The sequence below is a fragment of the Mobula birostris genome, chromosome 7, assembly GCF_030028105.1.
Source record: "Mobula birostris isolate sMobBir1 chromosome 7, sMobBir1.hap1, whole genome shotgun sequence".
NCBI classification, from domain to species: Eukaryota; Metazoa; Chordata; class Chondrichthyes; order Myliobatiformes; family Myliobatidae; genus Mobula; species Mobula birostris.
This window is the reverse complement of record NC_092376.1, coordinates 75,952,876-75,971,811: the sequence shown is the minus strand read 5'-3', so window position 1 is coordinate 75,971,811 and position 18,936 is coordinate 75,952,876. Positions and strand designations below refer to the sequence as shown.

Here is an 18,936-nt window from a genome sequence, read left to right as displayed (position 1 = left end):
GCTAACTATAAATCCATGATTCTGTGATTGTTTTGAGTTGCTATGAGCAATTAAAGATGAGATTGTTTAGAAAACATAAATAGCATAAAATAATTGAAAAGCAAAATAGTGTAGATGCTGGAAATTTCAAACAAAATTTTCAATCTGATAGCTAATGAGTTAAATATATAAAGGTAATAATGTGTGCAAAATTTGTCTTACCTACCCTTTATAAACTAACCTTTATAATTGCCCAGCACACTAAATAACTTTAGTAGATATGGGTGTGTGAAACGGACAAATACTGTTCCACAGAAATTGTGCTGAATTTGATTTTTTTTAATGCAGGTACCTGTTTTAGCACTTACAGCCATGGTTTATTAATGGAAAAGGAAAATTGGGACCATAACTGTGTGATCAAATTTAACTTCTAAACTAGCTGCAGGAAGGATAGTGTTAGATGTCAGTGTAATGACCCTTTATCCTCTCAACCTCTATTTAGTTCTGTTCTTTCTAGATCCCCTGTTGCTGGAAGAATGCATTTTCTATACCAATATTTGCATTAGGTTGCATTGTCAGACCTCAGGGAAACATGAACATTTAAATGTCACACCTAGATTTCTTTGTATCCGTCTGGTCTTGCCAAACAGTTTTATCGTTTCTTTCCTACTGGAAATTTGCCTCTTGTGTTTGTAATGGAGTTCCAGATAAAGAATTCCTAAACCTAATGCATTGGATTTAGCAGTGAATACTAAAGAAAAACACAACTAGAACTAAACTAAGTACTAGCAACACACATAAAAGTTGCTGGTGAATGCAGCAGGCCAGGCAGCATCTCTAGGAAGAGGTACAGTCGACGTTTCGAGCCAAGACCCTTTGTCAGGACTCTGCTAAACTGCTAGACTAAATACTAAGTAGGTGGAGTACCCTCTGATGGGGCAAAGCTTCATTTCTTTAATGAACTCATACCTTTCTCATCATTCAGCAAGGCTAATTTTGAACCAGTGGACACAGGCTCAAAATATAGTCAACATCAGTGGAGAAGATTGCATCATAGAATGGATTGTGTGAGGATACGACTGGGATTTTGAATGCATCTGGGCTTATAAAAGGTTGTTGGAGAAAAACTTGCGAAGAAAGTATCGACAGCATCTGGCATTTGGCTGCCAAATTTTGGCACAAACAAGCAAACTTCAGAAGTTCTTTCAAACTGATTCAAAAATCCTCTTCAAACTACTGGTAGTAAGTAAAAGGTAGCTTTGGAAATGCTCAGCTGTGAAGTATTTGAATCTATTCAGATGGTTGTTGTCAGGGGAGACTATTGAATGATGTATTATCCATCAAGATGACATGTAGTCTGTAATGCAAGGAAGATAATTCTCAATTAGACCTCTGGTGAATCTCTAGGCACCAGCTGGTAGTGCATTCTTCACCTCTTTTGCCAAGATGGCATGTTATGCTAATCACTAGCCAAGCCATCATTTTGTTTGAGTATCTTAGTTTGTAAACAGCAGGGCAAGGAGAGGTCTTGTAACAAAATCACTGCCAGTAGCCCTAGGCTCCATAACTCGGTATCAGATGTATCCATGAAATTGAGGCCAGAGTTTTGAAGATTTTGCAGAGAATCACACTTAGCTTGACAAAGTTATGGCTTGTCCAGGTTTTTATATGAACTAATCTTTGTTCTTTATAGGCTGCAATGGCTTCCATGAAGTTCCCTTTAGATTTCCTTCTGGAACATCAGAAATGTTGATGAAAGAACTGTTGGCATTCCACTGGGTGCAGAAAATACTTGTTAGTTACTTAAGAAATGGAAAGACTAAAGTCAAGTACTATCTCTTTCACCTCTCTTTAACATGTGTTCTCTTAAAACTAGCCCATTTAGAGTTGGAGGATGGAGTCAGAAGATTTTTCAGATGCTGGAATCTGGAGCAACAGACAATCTGTGGGAGGAACACAACAGGTCTAACAACATCTTGTGGGGGGGGAGGTGGTGAAGACATAGGAATTGGAAAAATGTTTCTTCAAAGTCACGTACCTTGTTGAGACTTCATAGTGGAGAACTTCCATTCCTCCCACAGGTGCTGCCCAACCCGTTGAGTTCCTCCTGCAGTTGCTTTTTGCTAGACTTGGAGTAAGGTGTGCATGCAGAGTTTTATTTTTGCAAGAAGGTAAAGAAATTAAATTGTGACTAAAATGAATCATGCTGACACCATTGAAGTGTATTGCTGAGAGTCCATTCAGTTTAGGGATGTTGGATGTGTAGTAGGAAGTGTTTCTGCCAAATAGCATTGTATCATTCATCTGTTCCAATGACCCACATAACATCTCACTTATGAACTTCAGCAAGTTAACTGTAGGTGGAAAATGATCAAAAATAATTAAAGTTTAAAAATATAACACAAAATTATATTTGTGGCTGGTTAACCTGAAATCACATGTCAGCTGTAGTAGCCAGTAAGCCCATGAGTCTCCAACTTTATTCCATTATTCTGCATATCCATCATCTATTACAAGTACACACTTTGTAATGATTAAATGATCGGAGTTAACCTTTTTGTTTTTCCTTCCCTCAGGGATGATCTGGTCGGAATGTAAAACAATGTGGTCCCAAGGCCCAGGAGAATATTGGCTGGAACTATGGAATTTATTAGACTTTGGAATGTTAGCCATCTTTGCAGCATCCTTCATTGCACGATTTATGGCATTTTGGCATGCTTCCAAGGCACAGAGTTTTGTGGATGAAAAAATTAAAATGGATTTAGTTAATGTGACTCTTCCAACAGAAATCCAGTACTACACTCTTGGTCAGTTTAATAGCTTCACCCACCAATCCTTGTTATGCCAATTAATCTGTATTCAGGTTTTACAGAGAAACACGCACTTTATTGTTTAATTACATATTTCTAACTGAAGACTGATATTGCTTTAGGAATAGAACTCTGTAATACTCATTCAAATTTCCAGACATATGGATATAATAATTTTCTAGAATGCAATGTTATGATTTCAGGTGGCGGAATAAGGTCAGTTCACAAACCCGATACTAAAAATATTTACTACAATAAACTAAGAATTAACATGCAGAGTGAACATGCTTATGTAGCATTGCAGCAAAGTAGTTCTGTTATTTGAGTACTAAATTGGCTTAAAAAGCAATTTTAAGGAATATTTCCTGAATACCTTGATTTGGTTATGTGAAATCTTAACATGAATGTTTGCCATTTCTGTGAAGCTAAGGCTGACTTCTGTGCAGATATAGATTATGTGAAATTAATCCAAAGCTAGGAACATACTCATACTTGGGTGTGAGAATTCCTGGGTTCCCACTGCAACTGCAGTAAAGCAGACCCTAAGCTTTGAAGCCAAAGGAGCCTGATCTTCAGAAAACTGAATATGAGCTTACTTAAATAATCTGGTGTGACAAGCATGGGAGTTATGAAGACAGGAAGTCAGGTGATGAGGAAAGGGAGTAAATTCCATTCTCAGCAGAATCCAAATTATTGAGTCGAGCAAGGTCTCCGAAGAGGGACGACAAGACTGCTTTGGAAAAAGGATGTCAAACATTGAACTAAGACAGTGATGAGATGGGGCTGCAAGCCCAGTGTAGAGAAAAGAAGGGTTAAATAGTTCTCGTTCTAGAGATGATGCCAGGGCAGACAAAATCACTAACAGCCTGGAAGGAGAGGGCTAAGTCTGCCAGTGAGAATTTGCAAGCATGTTTACAGTGGCTATAGAAGTTTATTGTTCTCATAAGGTCAGTAAAGAAGTATTTTCCAAACTATGATAGAATGTGTAACTTAATCACAAAGAAATGCAAAGGAGTTTTTGCTGGTATAAAAAGTGAAAGATGTGCTGATATTGAATCTTGATGGCCTGCCTTGAGTGTTAAGAAGTTTTATTAGAGTACAGAGTGTTTTTTGTGAAGGCATGGGTCATAAGTAGGCTGAGACATCAAAATTATTACTTTTGCATATACATGCAAATTGAGACTTGCCTAGTTATTTTCCACCTCTTTTGCTTGGATCTGCTGCTTGTTCTTCATATACCAGGTGTTCTGTAACACCTGTGTTATTTCAGAAACAGTTTGTCCTTCAGGGCATTCACTGTTCATCCTCTCCTCATTGTAAAGTTGTAGATCATTTAAGATATTAGAATACCCCGAATTTTGCTGTAGTTAAAACAGCAAACCATCATGGTTTCCCACTGTTACTCTGTGGAATTGTCAATGAATATGTGCTTTCTTAGTGTGGCTTAGAACACAAATCTCTGATTTTCTGTTAGTGATTGTGTGACTCCAAAGCTGCAGTGTTTACCTACCATTTCTAATTAAATCAAGGAGAATCCATTGAAGTTCTGTTATAATTTTACAAATTTGTGCCAGGAAATATATTGCTTGTTACTTGCTCTGTAATTATTTATTACTTGGCCAACTATCTGACAGCAATTTTTTCTGAATGTATTGCGATTGATTAATATAAATCTTTTTAAATATGGCATTTTAAGACTGCTTTTAAGATTCTTAAGGTTATATTTGAAAATCCAGATCATGTGTACAGTGGTGCAATCTTTATCTAGTAGTCCATGTAAAGAAGATTAAAAAGTTAATTAAAATGTTCTTCCTGATTTAATATATGTGAAAATCCTTTAATGTGATTGGCTATTCAGCCAGCTTGATGACATCGCATCTGCTGGTGCCAGCAATATCACTGATGTAATGCCTGACAACAACAGATTTCATAGAAGCAGCAGAACCCATTGCAAAAGTTGCTAGATCTTTCTGGGCAGATATCCTCAAGCTCAGCTGCAGACACTATTGCTTTACTAGTGCATGCACACTCTGCTGTGATTCAGAACACAGTACAGGGCAAATAACACTTGCCTGTCAGCACTGCCTTACTTTAAAAATCCAGACTGCTTCTCAATCCTTTGTATTCAGGTATGGTCCTGCCCAAGGTTGGATGCATGAAGGGAAAGACCTAAAGGAGCAAAATTGGTATAAAATGTAGAATAAATGGAGGTGTTTAAGAGTAATCAGAGAATTGATTTGTCTATAACTTTATGATCATTTATTTTTGGAATATTGAATTCATAAAATATACATGTGCAAAATATTAATGGGGTAGGTACAGTAAGACAACAATCACAGTAAGGCCCCTAACAACTTATATATAGATCACTAGTCATAAATATTTCTCTTCCTCCTCCCAGACTTTCTTTTTTCAGCTTCTAACTTCCAGTGTTGGAAGCAGCCAAAACTCCATTCTCACACCAAAGTTTTCGAAATTGTAAATGGCCATAGAAAGCAGTATAAGTGAAAAGTCATCTAGAGTTCAATGTCTTGAATCAAAAACTACATCAAAGTGAAAAAGCATCTGGTTAATCAAGACCCTACAAGGAGGGAGGGAAGGCTCTTTCCGTAACATGCAATATGATGTTAAGCTGCTTTTAATGAGCTGGTTTACAATGTAATTGCCAACAACATAGAAAAGCACTATTCCCAGAAACAGTTGGCCCAATCAGCAAAGTTTCAAAGAGGGTAACACTCACTGCAGATAAGAGTGCAAAATGGTGATAGCAGATGGCCACTCATGATACAGACTGCTCTCCATTGACATCAATGAACCTATGAACTACTGTGCCAATGGTCTCTATATCATTTAGTCTGACAAAGATAACATCTGGTTTGCTGCCCATAGATAATTAAGCATAAGGGTTTTGAGCTGATGAACTCTTTTAGCATCGATTTCCATTGAAATCAGATAGACAAGAATTTCCAATATACAGGCCAGCTTTGTGGTTTTCCTTGGACACCTACTGACCCTGACCACTTGACTGGGACTCCTTTGATGATGTATCTTCAGCCATGTTATTGCCCTCCGTTGCAATTATGTAGCAACTTTATTGATGTTTGTAAAGATTGATTAGAGTAAATAGTGCTTTAACCTGCCAATCTGCTTTGATCCTGGTTATGATGATGGTTTATTTCCCCAGGGTACACAATAAAACATTACAATTTTGGCTCTTTTGGTGCTTTCAAACATACTTTGCAATGTAACACACTGTGTGGTAAAATTCTTGTTGATGGTATTGCACTTGATCTTTGTGAGTGAGACAATGAATTAGACAAAGTATAGGAGTAATGATCTGAAAGCTCTGCTTGAAAGCATGACGGTATTGAATGCAATAAAACTTTTCAAAAAGGAAAGACTGAATGGGATAAGCTGCAAAGCTGTGGTAAATGATCTAATGTCTGGTTTAATGGAATGGCAACAAAGAAATGCTTATCATTCAGTCCCGTTTCATGATTTTTTTTTTGACTCTGGCTTCTGGATTAGCTTCCTCAGAGGTGATCGATAAATTGTAAGTGTTGGGCTTCCCTCCAAATGGTAATTGTCCCTTTTCTTACATTGTATTCTCCTCCTACAAAAGAAACCTGATCTACAGATGAAAAAGATTTTTTAAAAAGTCATGTGTAACAGTACTGATTCTGTGTTTGGTGTTGTCCTCACCAAGAACACTCTGTAGTGGTGTTGTGGCCATTGCTTCCAATCCATGGCTGTCTTGACTGGCTTTTCACAGTTGAACCAACAATGCCAAACCATTAACAGATTTACAGTATGTCCATCTTAGTTGCCAGTAATTGAACATGCCTTCAGCAAGCCAGACAAATTTGCTTTGTTTATGTGCTATGCAGCAACTTCAAAATAAACAGTCCAGTAACCTCCCCCAAAAAAGATGCATTTGAATATTTTAGACAGCATAAGATTTTGAGATTTATAACCAATATATTTTATATCAAAGTGAGGTAGAACTAAGACTCTGTCTTTTAAATGTTTCTTCCAGCTCGAATGAAGTGGCTTCCGTCTGATCCTCAACTTATCTCGGAAGGTTTGTATGCAATAGCTGTTGTGATGAGCTTCTCCAGAATTGCATACATCCTTCCAGCTAATGAAAGCTTTGGACCTTTACAAATATCACTTGGACGAACTGTGAAAGACATTTTCAAATTCATGGTCATATTCATCATGGTTTTTGTGGCCTTCATGATTGGAATGTTTAATCTTTACTCACACTACCTTGGAGCAAAAAAAAACAATGCATTTACCACGTAAGTACTGCTCAAACTTCAGTTATTTTGATGAATTGCTTGCACCTTGATATCTTGGAGAAGATTGTCATATACCTTTAAATTAATTAAAGATCCTTGAAAGCTTGCCTAGTTTACACTCAGATTTATTGACTTGAATTGGTATATCTATTAACTTATTTCCTGTTCAGACCTAATTACTTACATAAGGTAAGTTCAGTTAAATGTTGTTTTAAAAAAAAGAATTGACTTGACTGATACCAAAGAATTCAAGAAGTTTTATCCAAATAAACTTTGAAAATGACTGCTGTGGACTACTAAAGTAATAAACTTTAATAACTTTCCTTAAACTTTAATAACTTGGACTTCATTTTAAGTTAGACTTTTTTTGTTGCCCATGTTACAATGATAACTTGAACAGATAGCTAAATTATGGAATTGGGTTATAAAATATGGCCAATCGCATATTGACATTTATACAGATGACTGGTTATATTTCTACTGGTGGTTGTATAGAAATTTATCTTGGGTTCTAGCTTTGGGGTTGAAGATGTGTATCAGGTGGGAAGATGGGATGAGCATGGATGTCCAGGAAATGGAGGAGATGTGGGTAAGGGCAGCATCAATGGTGAACGAAGGGAAACCCCGTCCTTTGAGAAAGGAGGACTTCCCACCACCTAAACAGGGATAGCGTTCCTATGTCCTCACCTACCACCATGTGAGCCTCCTCATCCAACACATCATTCTGCACAATGTCTGCCACCTTCAATATGATCCTATCAAAAAAACATATTTACCTCCCCCAACTCTATGCTTTCCACCGGGATCACTCACTCCATGATTCTCTTGTCCAATTAACCATCCCCATTAATCTCTTTCCTGGTACATGAGCACAAGGAGTGGAGATAAAATACAAGGGTAGGGTAGTCACTTAGAACGAGAAGAATAAGGAACCTGCCTGAAGAAAGTCTGATACATTATGCCAAACAATAGCCAGTGACCATATTCAACAGAACAGAGTACTACTTCCCCTTGATGTTTAGCATCAACTTCCTACCATCTTGGGTCTATTTCACTTATCAGAAACTTAACCAGACCAGTCATTCCATTAACAAGACTTCTAGAAAATACCTGAGTTTGGGTACTTAATGCTGAGACTTAATTCATCCCTTCCAAGTGCCTTCCCACTATCGGCAAAACTCAAGTTCGGAGAGTGATAGAATATTATCCATTTTCTTTATTGGATCTGCCCTCAAAATCAACTAGAGCAAGACATTCTGGTTTCTTGCCACTGCATCTGTCACCTTACATACTCCCTACCTCCCCCATTAATGCTTGTGGTATATTTCAACAACTACGTATTGTTGCCACTCAACAACATTTTTGAGGGCTGTAACTGTGAAAGGAGGTGAGGAAGCACAAGTACAATTCCAAGTCACTGACATCCCACCCTCGAACAGTAGATGGGCTTCTCTGTTATCATTGATTAAAATCCCGGAGTCTTTGATTTAACAGTAATGACTGTAAGGCATCAAGAAACAGCTTATCGATCTAGATCAGACTGGAACTGCTTCACAGTCCTAATGCAGTGATTACACTATCTGGTTGCCTTCATCAACCTGATCTGTATCTAGATGTGGAGCACCTATCCAGAAAGCCCTCGTGTGAAGGGGGCTTGATAGTGTGGTCTCAGATTGCTAACTACCGCCAAAGATCATTAATAATTGAAGGCATTTAAAACATTTCAGAGGTAATAATTAATGAGTGAAGAACAAATGTAGTTTAATCTTTTTCAGAGTCTTATAAATTAATTAAAATCAATAAGGTAAATTAAAATAACGGTTACCCTGTCTCACTTTAATAAAGTGGTTAGTGACCTCATTCCAGTGATTGGAGCTCTCTGTGGGATAAAGCTGCAGAGTTAGGTGTAATGTGTATTCAGTTCCCCTGTCCAGCAGAGCTCTGTTCAGTGACAAGTTCAGCGGAACGATGGATGTGCTGGGATTCTACATCTTGACTCTGATACACATCCTTCAGTGCACAGCTGTGGAACTCCTTAGAGAAGTGACCATGCTCCAGCCCCACACTTTCTTCTCAAGGGTTAACAGAGATGAACAGAAACATTTCTTTTCTGCTTTTATTAACTACTCGCCTGTCTGTAGGTATTTCCAGGAAACATGAAATGGGAATTAATACCTTCACATAACGATGAAAGGGAAGCAATGTACTCCTTTACACTTACAATTTTAAATGGCTCAGAAGCAAGAAGATGAGTGAATTTGATCCATGTTTTAAACAGCAGGTTTTATTGATGATGCTTCAAAAAGGCATTCCAGTTACTTATAGAGTTGGTGTTCTGTGTTAGATGCTGGCCAAGATAAATGTGCCATTGAGATAGATTTGTGGCATTACCCATGTGCACATAGCATACACTGGTGCAGAATTTTGGGAAGACGGTCTGCCAGCATTTGGACAAAAGCGTCCATTACCCTAACTATGATGGAGGAAATCCTGCTACAGTATATGTTGTACTCAAATGCAGTAAAACATCTCTGTTCAACGTCTAGCGGCTAACACTTAATTCTCTCAGCTCCTCTTTTGTGCCCTCAATGTAGGCTCATTAATTTTTTGACATCTTTAAACAAAGGCCAGTTGATTAAAGCAGAGAAACTTCATTCATCCTCAGTCTTTCCTACCATCTTTAGATTGCTGAAAAGGTGTTTTCATGATTAATCATCTTAGAATGTAATTGTACAGTGATTAAATTGATGGACATGGAATTAAGCTGTTTTGTACTGTGGTGCTGTACTGATTTTCCGGTGTTAAAGACCAATCATTGTTTGAGTTGTATCCTCTTGAGCTACAGTTAGATCATGCCTTGATGGAAATAATTTGTTAGTACAATACATGGAGCAACAATTATAGAACTGAGGAAATGTACTTTCTGTTATCTTTGTTCTTTAACAAAGACACACTTGGCATGGGTAAAAAGCTAACACATCTTTATTCAGACACTCTAGAAATGGGCTTCTAGCTCCACACTTTAGCACACGCTTCCAATACACCCATATCATCTCTGGTTTCTGGTGAACCACCTGCAATGCATACGGGGGAACTGCAGTTCTTTATTATGTACACACATAATGCATCTTTCCCCTCTAAAGCATAACAAACACAATACTGTGTCCTCATAAACCTGCAAGAAACAATGCTTTCCAACAAAGATATTTACATTAATGTCAATTGTAATGAGCTTTTCAACACATTTACATTAACTTCAATTGTAATGAGTAAATACAGTTCCCCATTCACTCAGTCATTCTCAATCCGTCTGTGGTGGCTTAATGATCCCTTTTGGACTGCTATTTGTTTCCACAGATGTCTTGCTTTCACTTAATACCAGTGTCCTTTTGAAAACTCTGATCTACATGTTCATTTCTTTCACATCATTGCCAAGAATCCTATCTGTTAGTCTCTGTTATTGTTCATGCTGTGTGGCCATAATTCTCTCCACATGCCTCATAATGGAGCCTTGGACTACATTCATGTGATCAGTGAGTCTTTGCATAAGTTCTAACTGAGTCTGTCTCAACTTGCAGAGTTCTTTCTGTTGGCTGTGTATCATAGATAGCAACTCCTCCTGTTGGTTTGTGTTGAATTGTCGCTCTGATCTTGGGAATTGTGGTCTCCCCATCTTCCTTTTTATTTTTCCTCTTTAATTGGAGAAGAATTTTGGAGATATTTTTGATTTCCAATCTCTAACTGGAAGTCGATGGGAGGCAGATTTTGAACCACAGCTGCATGATGCGGAAACAAGACTGGCGACTTCTTCATCATGATCACTGGCATTCTGAATGCGATGCTGATGCAGCTGATATGGATGTCTATGGAAGGTGGAGTTCTTGTGTTTCCCTTGCATAACCTCTCTGGAGCTCTCATGGATGCTGTTACGAGTTTTTTGAGTAACATTGGGTAAGCACCCGAGCCCCTCAAAGACATCTGTGTACTTTTGAGTATTGCCTGGTTACCTCTGTTGTGTGAAGCCACTACAAAAAACTCTTTCCACCAAGTTGAGCCTTTTCTTTGCAGTCAGACCTAATATTGGCTGTACTCTCTTTCCAACAATCAGTAGCTGTGCCTTTAAGTGCTGTACTTAAGTCCCTTGTACTTGAAATTCACTATACACCCCCCTTTACTGGTACGTTCTCTCAAGAATAGCCTGTCACTTTCAACTTCACTGGGTAAACCTTGCTCTTTACTTTGAGAGTCTTGTAATCATCCATGGATAACAGATTCACCTGGGCTCTGGTGTCAAGCTTGAATAGAATTATTGTCTCATTCACAGTCGCTGGAACAATCCATTCTGTTTCACCAGCACCACCAGCCTGTGGAGAATCTACAAAAACTTCCTACGTTTTCTCAGCAACCTTATACACCTCTCTTGGTAGCTTTGCAGCACTTTGTGAAATGATTCCTTTTCCCACAATTATTGCAGAACTTTCCGTAAGCAGGACACTTCTTTGGGATGTGTCCACCTCCACATTTGCTACATTACTGTGTTATGCTACGTCTTTGCTATGCTGTTGTTTTGTGAAACACCTTGTGCTCTTCCCCTTTGCTTTCACAGCATGCACTGTTGTTTCTGCCGGTGCAGCTCCTTAGCTTGTGCTCGTGTGGTCTCCGCTGCCCTATACATTTACACAGCCTTTTCCAAAGACAAATCTTTTTCCCGGAGCAAGCTTTCTTTCAGCTCATTGTCTGGGTTTCCACAAACTATTTTGTCTCTGACTGGCAAGTCTCTCAAATCTCCAAACTGACAGGACTTGTTCTGTGTGAGAAGGTCAGCTAAGTATTGGTCAAAACTAACACCTTGTTTCTGGTCACAGGAAAAATGACTTAAAGCATGATTTTTTTACTTGGGACACAATAGTTCTTAAATGTTGCCATCGAGTGTTCAAAGTCAAGGCTGTCTCATCAATTTGAAAGCTGTTACGGATGTCCAAAGCATCTTTGCCAATTACATGTAGAAAGATAGATGCTTTCAATTTATTCCTCTGTGCCTCCTGCTCTACTCACCACTAAATAAATATTGAATCACTGTTTGAAGCGTTTCCAGTTATCATTTAGGATGCCGGTGAGCTTGCAGAGCTGGTGGAGCACTTAGGTTATCCACTGAGGGAATTTTTAGACCCTCACCTCAATTTCTTAGTGAACTTCATGACAATGTACTCTCTTGCCAGCAGCTTTTCTCCATTGGAACCTAGCATCTCTTTCTTAGTCGCTCACGGTATTCAGTTACGCTTTATATTTAGACCTCATGCCTACTTCTGAACCCATGACACACTTGCGTGGGTAAAAACCAACACATCTTTATTTAGACACTCTAGACACAAGTTTCTAGATCCGCACTTTAGCTTGCACTCCTAGTTCACTCACGTCACCTCTGGTTTCTGGTGAACCACCCACTTTGCACACTGGGAACTGAAGTTCTTTATTATGTGCACGCATAGCACTGATCTCACTGACTGTGACTATAGCATTTCCCCTGAAAGCTCAGCACATAAATTTTGTTAGTATGCTGATTTTGATGTCCTTCTGCATCCTGTTTGCTGGGGAAATTGTTGGTTACTGAACTTTCCCTGGGCTTTTTAACTCCCAGCCTTGTGAGCCCGTTACAGGTTACTTTCAGGTTCAGCTTCAGGAGTTTTTCAGCTGTAAACGTGAAGATCATTGTTCCTAAATATTATTTCAGTCGGCTATTCATTTTGCACAACGATCTCTGAAATGGGCAGCCAATGCAGGATACCCTAGTGGCCATTCCCCTCAATAATAAGTATACCACTTTAGATACTGTTGAGGGGGTTGACCTACCAGGAGCCACAGTGACCGGCTCCCTAGCACTGAAGAGAAGAGAAGTAAAGAAGACTACAATAGTGATGGGCCAAATGGCTTAATTCTGCCCCTATATCTTATAGTCTTATGATCTTATGGTAAAATGAAGAAATTTGACCCAAATAATCTTGAGTTTACACTGCAGCATTTATCAAATTTAATAAGGAACTAAAACATTGTTTATTTTCAATTGATGTGCTGAATGAATCAAATGATATTTATCATTTCTCTTGCAGTGTTGAAGAAAGCTTTAAAACTCTATTTTGGGCTATTTTTGGATTATCAGAAGTCAAGTCAGTGGTCATCAATTATGATCACAAATTTATTGAGAACATTGGCTATGTTTTGTATGGTGTTTACCACGTGACAATGGTCATTGTGCTTCTAAATATGCTGATTGCGATGATTAACAATTCATTTCAGGAAATTGAGGTAAGTTCTTAATTCTTAATTACTGTGTATGATGTTGTGAATGGTTTTTAAAAAATGTATGGTCCACTGTTGTTTGCTGTGCTGAAAATTTGAAATATGACATGTAAACTTGTCCTCTGTAACCTCTAAAAACTATGTGAAAAAGTGCATAAAGTCCACATTATTCATCAGGAGTAGGGGCACAGACTTCCATGGATCACAAAAAGTTACGGATACCACTAAGGCTACTGGCAATTACTCTGGGGTTTAAACGACATACATGGTCAAAGCTATCAAGAACATTTGAGCTTGTTTATAAATTTCAGTGTGTAAGTTTCTATTTCAGTTGTATATCTACTCGCCCACATCTGACTCTTGGTGTTCTCAATCCTGAACCCAATGCCAGTACTGGCTGCATCTGCAATCAGGTTTCACACTCTTGATCCTGTCTCAAGCTCCAAAATTTCTCACAGTCCTGACCCCAAAGGTTCTCAACCCTGAACTCTCAACTACACTCACCTCTAGATGTTAACTTAGCAGATAATGAGCACTTGGCGTATGTGCAGTGCACTCTGCTTTCAAAGCTTGCTTCCACTTTTCAATTCGAGTTTGAATTTTGATTCTAATAGCTCTGAAATAATATTTTGAAGTTTATCTGAATTTAAATTCCTTGTTCTACAACTACCTTCACTGAGTAGAGCCCTTAGCAAGTTCCATCATATCAGTTTGAGAAATGGTTTCTTGTGGTTAGATTATTGATTACTTTTGGTCTGTTACTGACCATTGAATTTAGTGTGGCTTTTTAGTTTGACGATGAATCACTTCAAGAAACTGTCCCCAATATGTAACATGAATGTACTTTAAAAAAATGAGCTGATTTGCTTGTACTAATCTAAATGAAGATTAACCTTTTCTGTTATTGTCATCCAATTTTTTTGCATGCTTCCCATTTCAATTTTTCCACTATAATGGTGATAATTTTACCATTATTAGGTTTTAGGTGCTCCTTAGATAACTATACAGATTGCATGCCTACTTAACTTTACTAAACACTTTTCTACTGTATTAGCTGCGTATTGCTGTCCTTTCTGAGGATTGATAGCCTTGAATATTAGAAACACTTGTGTTTGTCCACCACCATTTGCAACTTCAGCATGTCTCAATGTATTTTACAACCAAATGAGCCGATGCTTAACCGATGCTGTCAGTTGCGGTTCATTTGATAGCCTACTAGTCAGTAGGTTGTGCTTCTAATTCCTGTTCAACATCTGTGACTATAAGCCTGAATAACCTAATGAAAGTTGGTAAAAATACATGGATAAAGATATTGTCTAACAAATGAGATTCCTTCTACTGTCTCGGAGGATTAAAGGAATACTTGAAGAAGAGATGTCATACATAATGTACTGACTAATAGTCATCCCTCTATTGACAGAACAAAAAGTAATTTCTGGCCACCATGACATGGTTACTTACAGGAATTACTGTATGAATACAGCTGCTCCGTTCTGTACATTACAAAAATGACTGTAATTCAGAGATTCTAAATATTTTTGATATCTTTCCTATAGGTAGGTGATCAGAACTTCTCACAATACACCAAATATGGTCTCATCAATGTCTTGTACAACTTCAACATGACATCCCAACTCCAGCATTCAATATTCTGATTTATGAAAGTCAAGGTGGTGAAAGCTGTCTTTATTACTCTATCTACCTGAGATGCCACTTTTAGTGTATTATGGATCTGAATTTCCAGATCCCCTTGTTCTCCTGCATTTCTCAATGCCCTACTATTCACTATGTAAGTCCTTTCCTAGTTTGTCCTTCCAAAGTGCAGCATCTCACACTTGTCTGCATTAAATTCCATCTGTCATTTTTCAGCCCATTTTTCCAGCTGTTCCAGATCCCAGTGCAAGCTTTGATAGCCTTCCTCATTGTCCACTACACCCCAGGTTTGGTATCTTCCACAGATTTGCTGATCCAGTTTACCACATTATCATCCAAATCATTAATATAGATGACAAGAAACAATGGACCCAGCACCATTCCTTGTGGCACACTAGTCACTGGCCTCTAGTCCGAGGAGCAAACATCTACTTCCACTTTCTGCCTTTTACTGCTAAACCAATGTAGAATCCAATTTAATACTTCATCCAGAATGGCAAATAATTGAACTTTCTGGAACAAGGGAAAATCTGCAGGTGCTGGAAGTCCAAGCAACACACACAAAATGCTGGAGGAACTCAACAGGCCAGGCAGCATCTGTGGAAAAGAGTACAGCCAACGTTTCAATCCTGCCAAAGGGTCTCAGTCTGAAATGTCAACTGTATTCTTCCATAGATGTCGCCTGGCCGGCCGAGTTCATTCATCATTTTGTGTGTGTTGCTTGAACTTTCTGGGCCAGCTTCCCATGTGGGATCTTCTCAAAGGTCTTGCTAAATTCCATCTAGACAACTGCCTTTCCTTCTTCAACTTTCCTGGTCACCTTCTTGAAATACTTTGTAAGATTTGTTGGACATGTCCTACCACACACACAGTGATTTTGACAACCCCTAATTGGGCCTTGTCTATCCAAATACTTGTATGTCCTGTCCCTTACAATGCCTTCCAATAATGTACCCTCCACTGACATCAAATTTACTGTCCTATAATTTTCTTACTTATCCCCAAGGCTTTTCTTGAGCAACAGAACAACATTAGCTATCCTCCAATCCTCTGGCACCTCACTCATGGCTAGGGACATTTTGCATATCTCTGACAGGGCCCCTCCAATTTCTGCACTAGCTTCCCATAAAATCTGATGAGACACTTTGTCGGGCCTGGGGATTTTTCCACCCTAATTTGTCTCAAGACCTCTTCTGTAATCCAGATGCAGTCCATGAGGTCAATACTGTTTTGCTTCAGTTCTATAGACTCTGTGTAATTACAGATACAAAAAAATCCATTTAAGATCTCCTCCATCTGTTAGGCTCCATGTTCACCTTCAAGTAGACCAACTTTGTCCCTTTCTATCCTCTTGCTCTTAATACATCTGTAGAAGCCCTTGAGATTCGCCTTCTCATCCTTCTTGGGCAATCTTACCAACGCACGCAAAATGCTGGAGAAGTACAACACGTCAGGCAGCATCTATGGAAAAGATGAGGGGTCTCAGCCCGAAACATTGACTATTTACTCTTTTCCATAGATGCTGCCTGACCTGCTGAATTCCCCTAGCATTTTGCGTGTGTTGCTTGTATTTCCAGCATCTGCAGATTTTCTCTTGCTTGTGAGAGCAATCTCGTGCCAACTTTTATCCCTCCTGATTTCCCCTGTAGATGTTCTCTTGCATTTCTTACATTCCTCTAACACCCTATTTGTACCTTGCTATACCTGCTATGCACCTCTTCTTAACCAGGAAACCAAGGTTCCCTAAATATGTTAGCCTGGGCTTTTATTCTAACAGGAGCATACAAATTCTGTACTCTCGATATTTCTCTTTTGAAGGCCTTCCACTAACTAAACATTCTTTTGCCTGAAAACAATCTGTCCTAATCCACTCCTGCCTGTTCCTTTCTGATGCCATCAAATTGGCCTTTCTCTAATTTAGAATCTCAACCCAGGGACCAGTTCTATCCTTTTCTATGATTATCTTGAAACTATACACACTACTGTCTCCTTCTCTGATAAGTGATCCTCCAGATATTAATTAAGGGAACTTTGCTGAACACATTTGACAAAATGTATCTCATCCAGCTCTTTTACAGTATGTGAGTTCCAGTCAATATGTGGAAAGTTAAAATCACCTATCACAACCTTTTTTTTCTTGCAAATACCTGCTACCGTTCTACAAATTTGCTCCTCTAAATCCCACTGACTATCAGGGGATGTATAATATAATCCCATTCATGTGGTCATCCATTTCTTATTCTTCATTTCTGCTCATATAGCCTCAATGAGACCTCCATTCTATCCTATCTGAATACTATATGACATTTTCCCGAATGAATAATGCCACTCCCCACCCCTTTTCCCTTTATCACATCTAAAACAATGTAACCGCGGAACACAGAGCTGCAAGTCTTGCCCCTCCTGCAACCAAGTCTCACTAATGGGTACAATATCATAATTTCATGTGCTAATTGTGCTCTAAGATCATCTGCCTTACTTACAATATCCCTTACATTGAAATAGATGCAACAAAGAAGATTAGTTCTATCAGGCTCAACCTTTTGGTTCCTGTCTTCATATGTAGGCTTTTTGTCTATTTGCCCTACAGCCACTCTACTACCTGCCCAGGCACCCTGGTTCCCATCTTCTCCCCCCCACCCCCACCACCACCCCACACATGGTGGAGATCTTCCAGGAAGCAGTGAGCAGCCTGACCTTGCTGGTTGCACACAATTGGGAATAGGTAGCAAATTCCAAGATGTTCCAAACTGCGGATCGGAGGCAGGGCCCCAGATGATCGGTAAGGTCTGCATACGGTAGGAACTCATTGACATGGTAGTGGAAATCACCATTGAAAGGCTGTGGCAATGATTGGGCTTCTGGCTCTAGCTCATCGGCTGATGGATAAACAGTTTGCTCCAGTACCTTGTTGTCACTCTGGATCATCCCTCAGTGTTTTCCAGGAAGAACTTTGTTCACATCGCTGAGCAGCTTCCAAGCTTGATCCTTTTGCCAGAACTTCGGTCAAAGTAAGAGACAAATGGCCAGTTGTGTCCTGGCTCACCTGACCACCTGTGTAGTCAGTAGCTCATAAAATATGGAGCTGGACGCTGCAGCCAGGAACTGGAGGCCATGAATTCTGAGCATCCCACTCCCCCTCCTGTCTCTTCTGCTTCCTTCGAATTGGACTCCTGGACTCCTGTTCTGGGGAAGTTGTGAGCAATGACTGGGATACAAGGCCGCAAAGAGACTGTGAGTGGTGGCTCAGTCATATTGTCCAGGAGACACTGAGAAGTGACTGAGACACATGGTCCAAGACAGACTGTGATCAATGGGTCAGATAGTTTGCCTGGGAGAGACTGAGTACTGTGGATCAGTTATACCTCCTGGAAGAAACTGGGAACAGTGACTCAGACACATGACCGTGGAGAAGCAATGAGTGCTGACTGAGGCAGACAGTGGACCTGGAGCTACCACGAGCGATGAGTCAGGCATATGGCTGGGAGAGACTAAGAGCAGGAGCTCAGTGTCCATTGGATCTTGTGCAAACAGAGGAGCAGTGCTCTAGCATCTGTCTATTGCCTAAGCTCTGTATCCATCCACAAGTTACTGCATTACCTGCTGTTTGTCCATTGTTGCTATGGAGTTGTCTTCACAGATAGTTAATCAGGTTGAGACCAGGCTGAAAACTCTTCAGACATGTTTTAATTAGATCTTTTGGACAATGATATTGAATTGAATTGAATGATCTTTATTGTCATTATACAGAGGTACAATGAAACTTTGTTTGGCTTCCTCTCAGGCAATTAAATAAAGCGGTAGATAAAACCAAGACAGTAATAGTAATAGTAAATAGATAAGTAGCAGAAAATAAGCTGCAGCAGCACCATAATATCACAGTAATGCAGAAATTG

At 39.2% G+C, this 18,936-nt stretch overlaps 1 protein-coding gene across 1 annotated transcript in view; it reads left to right on the top strand.

Annotated features, from left to right (window-relative positions):
- LOC140200763 (short transient receptor potential channel 6-like) overlaps positions 1-18,936 on the top strand; it is a 121,557-nt gene that overhangs the window by 70,996 nt on the left and 31,625 nt on the right. The window contains exons 6-8 of the mRNA XM_072264363.1: positions 2,556-2,786; positions 6,826-7,090; positions 13,198-13,393. Coding sequence (XP_072120464.1) covers positions 2,556-2,786; positions 6,826-7,090; positions 13,198-13,393 — 692 coding nt within the window. The remainder of the gene's footprint in view (positions 1-2,555; positions 2,787-6,825; positions 7,091-13,197; positions 13,394-18,936) is intronic.